The following is an 8064-nucleotide window of genomic DNA, read 5'->3' on the forward strand; positions in this document are numbered from 1 at the left end:
ACCATTGTCCACTACATTTTTTTTCAATAATGCCCATATCTATTTTGTCTTTTAGTAAAAAGATAAGGGTATAATGATTTTTTACATAACAAGTATGTATTTACCTATTAAATGATTGTCTTTTACTAAATAAATATAAATGGCATTTTAGTCTTTTGATTTAAATATATATTTGTAATATATGTTTTAGCAATCAGTGTCAACATAATAAATATTTTTATTAAGGGAACATGATCCATTTAAGGAAAGGGAATGCTAACATCCAAGATTTCACGGGACGTTAGCATTGTCCACCACATTCTTTTTTTAATAATGCATATATTTGATTTGCTTTTAGTGAAAAAGATAAGGGTATAATAGTCTTTTACATTATAAATGCTTTTTTACCTTGTAAATGATTGTCTTTTACCAAACAAATGCTATGAACATTTTAATATTTTGATTTAAATATATATTTTTTGTATTAAATGCTTTGGCAATCAGTGTTAGCATAATAAATGCATTTATCAAGAGAACAAGATTCATTTAAGGAAGGGGGATGCTAACATCCAAGACCTCAAGGAGCGTTAGTATTATCCACTACATTCCCTTTCCAATAATACCCATATTTATTTTATCTTTTAGTGAAAAAGATAAGGGTATAATGATCTTTTACATAATAAATGTTTCTTTACCTAATAAATAATTGTCTTTTACCAAAAAAAATGTTAAAGACATTTTAGTCTTTAGATATTATTTTTTTTTTTTTTTTGTAATAAGTACTTTGACACTCATTGTCAACATAATAAATTCATTTATTAAGGGAACAAGACTCATTTAAAAAAGGAAAATGTTAACATCCAAGATCTTACGGAGACATTGACATTGTCGGTCACATTTCTTTTTCAATAATGCCCATACTTATTTTATCTTTTAATGAAAAAATTAAGGTATAATGGTCACTTACATAACAAATGCTTTTTACCTAGTAAATGATTGTCTTTTACCAAACAAATGTTGAAAGCATTGCAAACTTTTGATTAATTTTTTTTTTTTTTTTTTGTAATAAATGATTTGGCAATCAGTGTCAACATACTAAATGCATTTATTAAGGGAACAAACTCATTAAAGAAAGATAATATGCTCTTTGAAATTTGGATTTAGTACAAAAAATTCCCTTAATTTTTTATATACCAAAATACCCTCATATTCCAATTACTAAAGTGTATTAATTGCAGTTTAACGTGTGTCCTTAGAAAAGAGAATGCTAACACCCATTACCTCATGAGGATGTTAGCATTGTCCACCACATTCTATTTTCAATAATATCCATACCTATTTCGACTTTGGAAACTAATCAAGACACAAAGGTGACAAAAATGATGTGGTGGCACACACATAACCGTAGATGTTCGTATCTCACGGAAAAACATCTTCGATAATATGCAAAACACCACATATTTTTGTCACCCTTGTGTTTCCCATTGTGTTACCCCAGCATTGACTCTTTAACTTTTAGTGAAAAAGGCAAGGATATAATGATCTTTTACATAATAAATGCTTCTTTACCTAGTAAATGATTGTATTTTACCAAATAAATGTTACTGGCATTTTAGTCTTTTTAATTTAAATATATATTTTTTTATAATAAATACTTTAGCAATTAGTGCCAACATAATAAATGCATTTATCAAGACAATAAGACTCATTTAAGAAAGGGTATAATGCCCATACCTACTTTATCTTTTTGTGAAAACGATAAGGGTATAATAATTTTTTACATAATAATGTTTGTTTACCTAGTAAATGATTGTCTTTTACCATTGTGAGGACATTTTAATCTTTTTATTTATTTATTTTTGTAATAAGTACTTTGACAATTAGTATCAACATGATAAATGCATTTATTAAGAGAACAAAATCCATCTCAAGTCTCCACGAGGTTTTGGATATTAGCATTCCCCTTTAAAAAATTATTTTAGAAACTTCAAAATATAATGTAAGATTAATTTTGTAATTTAAAAAATTAAATAAGTTTTGGATTCCGAATTTGGAAGGATCATGAAGGACCAAAGGAAAAATTACATTAGTCAAATACACAATCTAATAATAGAGCCTTATCTTTGGTAAGAGTATTCCTGGGATGTGTGTTATTGGGATGTGTATAAATCTTGACCATTATAACCCGACCCATTAAGGGTTAGCCTCGGATGAGTCATGGAAAAAACATATAATCCCACCATTGAGATGCATTCTTGAGATAAATCTCCTTAAAATGTATCTTATCGAGATATGTACGTATCAAAGTTATGGATTTTCATGTTTACACGGTTGATATTATGTGTTTTCTAATAAGTAATTCTTCACGAGTCATCGAGACACTGACCCTTAACTAATATAAACTATATCAGTAAAATAACGATCGTAAGGGTACATTTATAATTTGAAATATTCATTAATGTGAACTTGGTTTTGAGAATACCCACCCTTCTGTGTCATTTACTCTTTGTCTATTATAGAAGACTGTGGTCAAGGGGCATATGATGTCATCAGTTTAAAAAATAGCAGTAGTAACTATCTTAAGTTGAAACAGAGAACAGTGGAAAGAAACTCACTTATAGTCTTCTTGCTTACTCTGTATTTATCTGTAAACGCTCTGTAAAGGTTTAATTTTTTTGAACTTGTGAAAATCGAATATCAATCAATGCGAGAGAGGTGGAAGAAATTTTGAATTTTTTTTTTCCTTTTTTGAAAAAAAAAAAAAAATGGAGAGAAGAGGGTGGTGGTGGGCCCAGTTGGAGTGTGTGTGAATACTTCAACGTTACGACAGTTTAGACAGTGAGAGGGCATCGTAAAAGACAGCTACCAATGAAGGCAGAGCCTCACCTACCAGAGGTAGAAACCCTAACCTTCTCTCCTTCTCACCTTCTGTTTTCCCCCCTTTTTAGGGTTCCATTTCAATTTCTTCTTCTCCAACACTTCCAATCTCCCCATCTTTCTTTCTCTCTTTAGCTTTCTGTTTCTCTGTTTTGTTTGAGTTTTCATGGAGGATTAAGGTTTTTTTTTTTTTTTTAAGTTAAAAAGGTTTAGGTTTGTTTAAGTTAAAAAGGTTTGGGTTTGCTTGAGTTTTCATAGAGGAATAAAGGGTTTAGGTTAAAAAGGTTGGATTTTGTTCCTCATTTTCTTCTTTGGGTTCGTTTCTTTGAAAGTGTTGTTGAAAATTGTGAGACTCTCTTGAACTGGAGATTTAAGCAGGAACTAGGGTTTTAACACAGGTTTGTACTGCTTTAACTTAGTTTTGTTTCAAGTTCGTAATTTTTGACGGAAATTCTTGTGACGCCTCGCTCTCTCGATTTTGCAAAGTTTTTTTGAGAAATTCCTAGGGAATTAGTATAGAAAGCTCTTTGATTTTCCAGAATTTTGAAGAACTTGCATGCATTTCTCTTGAAATATCACAGTGGTTTCGTTTTGCTTGTTTCGCAGGAGTTCGAGAAAATTGCAGCTTTTCGTACTAGTTTGGTGCTTTTGCTTTGAAACTTTGGCGCCAATTCAAGTTCAGGTCTCTCTCTCAATTTCAACTTTTATTTTTTAGAGTTTTTTCGGTAGTTGGGAAGAAAAGCCCTTTCATATTTTCCTGAAATTTGGATTTTCGAGAGCTTGCATGCATTTCTCTTGAAATATCCAAATCAGGGTTTCGTCTTATTCACATTCTCATTTCTAATTTCCCTTCTATTTCGCAGAAGTTCGAGAAAAATCCTGGATTCCATTCGAATTTCCTCCTTTTCTTCATCAGTTACTGAGAACCACTAATCCTCTGTGGTAGATTTCGCTCTTCTCTGCATCTTCTCCATTTGGACGACATATAATTGCAACCCTCCCAACAAAATCGCCATTGAAGGAGTAGAAACTGTGGGATTCAAAGGAAAAAAAGCTTCGATTTTTATTTTTTGTGAAGAAGAGCTCTGCAACGGCAAATAGCCCCTTTTTGATTTCTAAGGTTTGCTTCCAAAAAAGACTTTGTCCTATTTGCAGTGACGAGTTTGAAAACCGAACCGATGGTTGGACCAAAAATTTGTCAAATTGGTCCGGCGGAGGTTAGACCCTGATTGAACCGCTTTTCGGCCGTACAAGGGTTCACAACGTTATCTTTCTCTTTCCAATGTAAGAAGAAGGTTGCGTCAATTTACCATTCGAACCCTTGGCACTGGTTGGTTTTGAGAGATTCTATTGCCACACTGACTCTTACTAAGAGCACCCCAATATGTGTGCTAATTCTTTGTTAGTGTCATATAATTGGGGTGTTCTTAGTAAAATTTGGTGTGGGAATAGATTCCCTGTCGTTTTTCCTTGGGCAAAACCTCTCCCCAAACCTCGTCTTCCCTTTAAATTACCCAATCTGTGGTTAATTACCAGCATTTGCTAACATGCGCCTGGGGGTCACATTTGGTGGGGACAGTTTTGGATTGATTTGTCTGGCATGTCACGTGTCGGTGGATACATTTAGAAGCATTTCTGTTTGGATCACTTTTATGAGAATCACAATTGTGAAATTTGTCGTTCAATCTCGAGTCGACTCAAAACTTGATTGAGTTTACTCGTGAGTTGTCAACTTAGCTCAACTGGGCATTCAAGTTGAGTTTCAATGTCTTCAAACCATTTGTTTGGTGCGTGTTTAGAAGTATTTTTTGGGAAACAATTTCTTCGGGTATTTTCTAAATTATACAAAAAGTTTTGGTCTTTTGGTCATTGATAGAGTATCTTAGAAAAATTATATATGGTATTTATAAATGTGTTTTTGTAAAATAAAAATAAAAATTCATAATTTTAAGTTCCGTCAGGTTGTCGCAAATGTTGGAAGAAGCACAGAGTTGGCCTGGGCAACTTCTTGTTTCCGCCCAATTTTTGCTATTGAATTTGGTGGGAAGCTGGAAGCCAAGTATTTACTAAACCGTAATTTCAAGCCTCAAAAGTGCTTTTAGAGGCCAAAAGAGTGGGAAGCATCCCAAAAAGCATTTCTAAATGCTGCCCAAGTGTGTCAAACCCTACAATTAAGGACAATTTTCAGAACATCCAACATTCAAGACCACCACCAAACTATCTTTGATTGATATTATTATCGATCAACACCAAATTTTCTTCTTTTTTTTTTTCTCTCTAGAATTAAAAAATTATTCACAATTAGGGAATTTGGTTGTGAGAATTTATAACTTTTGTAACACTTTAGGTTGTCGTTGTTATCATTGTCAAAGCTCAATGCATTGTGTAATTTTTTTCCCATTTTGTCCGTTTGTTATACTTTTTTACTTATATTTTCACTAATTTGAAAAGATTTAGCTCTTATATAAATTATATCTATTTGGCTAATTAAGAGTTTATGCACTTTTCTAAAATCTTAATAGCTAGAAACCATGATTACTAGCATGCACCATAAGGAGTTTGTGCTAGGCAAGTGGCCAACACAGGCTAAAGAAAATGGGGGGCACCATGGCTCCACCCTGTTATCACGACGCATGTTGGATATTTTTTTCAATTAGGTTTCCTTTTAAGTCAATACAAACGGAACATTCTTGGATTATGGGTTACTGGTTTATTTACTTGCTAACAAGCGTAAATAAATCCGTTAAAAAAAAACGTAATTTATAAAAATAAGCTATCTTTTTTTGTTACTGGTAATCATTTATATTTGTAGGTGATTTGGAGGAAGGAATGTACAATAATTTTTTATTTTTTTTCATCCATATTTACGTTCTTCAGGCAAACATGATTGAGCCCAACTACATGGATGATATGGACATGGATTTCTGCGGGGATTTCTTTGACCAAATCGATGATTTACTCGATTTTCCTAGTGAAGATGTCGAAGGTGGTGACGTTGTTGGAGGAGATTGTAATAATGCCTTCCAAGGCATTTGGCCTGCCCCATCAGATTCTCTGGCTGGTTCTGGCTCCATTTTCTCTGGCAACAGCACCAATAACACTTCAGAGCTTCCCACCGAGCTCCCTGTTCCGGTGAGTTTCGTAGGTGGACAGTTTCCATTCTAATATGGTACCAAATAAATTAAAGTGAAGAATAATTGTGAGACTGCAAGATGCACGATTTCTTGTTGAAATTCGAAAGAGTCCAATTAGCCTTACTAACTTGGTAAGATTTGAAATTTCACAAAGGGCTATGGAGCTCATCTTTGTGGCATCCAAAAACATGACCTGATGCCACAGGGTTGTAGAGGACAAGATTCTGTGATCTTTGATTTTTTTGTTTTAAATGTTACTTTTCACCGTTGAATTCTAATTTGAACTTTAAATTTGGGAGTTCCATGGAAGATCGGTAGCCATCCATTTTCGAAACCTTGGATCAAGGCCCAAAAAATTGGTTTTTGAATTTTTTTTTTTTTTTAATATTCTGTTCCAAAAAATCTAGAGCGCATTGGTGTTGGATTGCCAATGTGGTAATCCATTTGAGCTCAAGGACCCTTGGTAAGAGTTAAAATCTTACTAAGTTAGTAACGAAAGTGTTTTTCAAGCTGAAAAGCATTACAGCAAAATGCCAAAACTACTCAGCAGAGATCACAAATTTCCCCCTTAAAAAAATTAAAAATAAAAATCTTCGAAGTAGTATCGATATTGTCTGATGTTTATGTTTCGCTATCCTTTGTGTCAGCATGAAGACATTGCTCAGCTGGAGTGGCTGTCTAACTTCGTTGAGGACTCGTTCTCTGCTGGAAGCATCACCCTCGATGAAGACTCCAACATCAAAAACACCACCACCACCACCAACCACAATAGCGACTCCCACCAATTCCGTACTTCGAGCCCAGTCTCCGTCCTTGAAAGTAGCAGCTCATGTTCTGGAGGAAAGGTCATACCACTCTCTCCCAAGACACACATACCTGGGCGTGCTCGAACCAAACGCCCACGTCCTGCAACCTTCAACACATGGCCCGCAATCCCTCTCATCTCCCCCACCTCTTCGGTAACCGAACCCTCCCCGCCAATCTCCACCTCAGAATTTGAGAATTTTGCGGAGTCCCATCCCTTAAAGAAGATACCAAAACCTGACATGTCAGAACAGAAGAAGATGAAAAAGAAGAAAAAGAAACTACCACCTCTACAAAGTGATACTGATCACTTTGATTTGCAGCAGCAGCAGCAGCAGCAGACTGTGGCAGTTAGGAAATGTTTGCATTGTGAGATAACAAAGACTCCACAATGGAGAGCGGGTCCGTTGGGACCCAAGACTCTCTGCAATGCTTGTGGAGTCCGCTATAAGTCAGGCCGGCTCTTCCCTGAATACCGCCCCGCAGCTAGCCCAACATTCGTCCCGTCGTTGCATTCCAACTCCCACAAAAAAGTTCAAGAGATGAGGACCAAGGGTGCCCAAAATATGGCAGCAGATGTGCCAGAATTCATGCCAAGGAGCAGTCATTTGCCTGATTACATATGAGGGATGGGAGAGGAAGAGACACAAAGTTCTTTATTTTGTTTAAATCTTTGTTTTATTCCTTTTTTTTTTCTTTCTGGTCGTTGTTGTACAGAGGTGGTGGGGGAAGGGAATAGGAGCAATAGATGATCATATTTTAGAAGGTAGAGAAAATTTGAAATGGGTAGAGAAAGTTGGAAGGCTAGGGTTAGGATTTTAAATTTTAGGGATGTTTAGGTCCATGTAGGGATTGAAATTTGTCTTCTTTTGGTCTAATTTTTTGTTTTGTTGGAATTCTTTTTGCAGTGTTGATTTTTATTAGGAAAATTTTAAATGGGTTTTGAGCTTTTGATGCATCATCTACATTTTCTCATGTTCAATGGTGGGTTTGGTACTCTGATGATTGTGTCATTTACAGTTAATCTGTAATGTCTGCTATTAAAATTTTAAAGAGAGTTATTGCCACACCAACTTTTGCTAACGCCACACTACTTGTGTCTAATTCTTTGGTGATTTATATAGGAATTGGTGTGGCAATAGTAGATCTCTTTTTTTAAAACATAAGGAAACCTTTGAAGGTATAAGCTCACCATCATCATCAAAGGGGTAGGCAATCACAATCTCCCACCAGAAAATAAAAATCTATCGAGTTTTTTACACAATTTGTG

At 34.9% G+C, this 8064-nt stretch overlaps 1 protein-coding gene across 3 annotated transcripts; it reads left to right on the forward strand.

Annotated features, from left to right (window-relative positions):
* Positions 1-2699: 2699 nt before the first annotated feature.
* Positions 2700-7746, forward strand: LOC147395346 (GATA transcription factor 8-like). Of its 3 annotated transcripts, none has more exons than XM_086450736.1 (5): positions 2700-2874; positions 3463-3538; positions 3720-3976; positions 5734-5988; positions 6638-7746. In XM_086450736.1, exons 4-5 carry the CDS (start codon positions 5740-5742, stop codon positions 7418-7420), a joined length of 1032 nt encoding a protein of 343 aa, XP_086306862.1. In that variant the 5' UTR covers positions 2700-2874; positions 3463-3538; positions 3720-3976; positions 5734-5739; the 3' UTR covers positions 7421-7746. The 3 variants fall into 3 exon arrangements, with proteins under 3 accessions (XP_086306862.1, XP_086306861.1, XP_086306863.1); XM_086450735.1 differs by lacking the exon at positions 2700-2874 and adding an exon at positions 2881-3254; XM_086450737.1 differs by lacking the exon at positions 2700-2874 and adding an exon at positions 2881-3254 and having other exon boundaries at positions 3466-3538.
* Positions 7747-8064: the final 318 nt, after the last annotated feature.

The sequence above is a fragment of the Akebia trifoliata genome, chromosome 8 (assembly GCF_017979445.1).
Source record: "Akebia trifoliata isolate Shusen 1 chromosome 8, ASM1797944v1, whole genome shotgun sequence".
NCBI lineage: Eukaryota > Viridiplantae > Streptophyta > Magnoliopsida > Ranunculales > Lardizabalaceae > Akebia > Akebia trifoliata.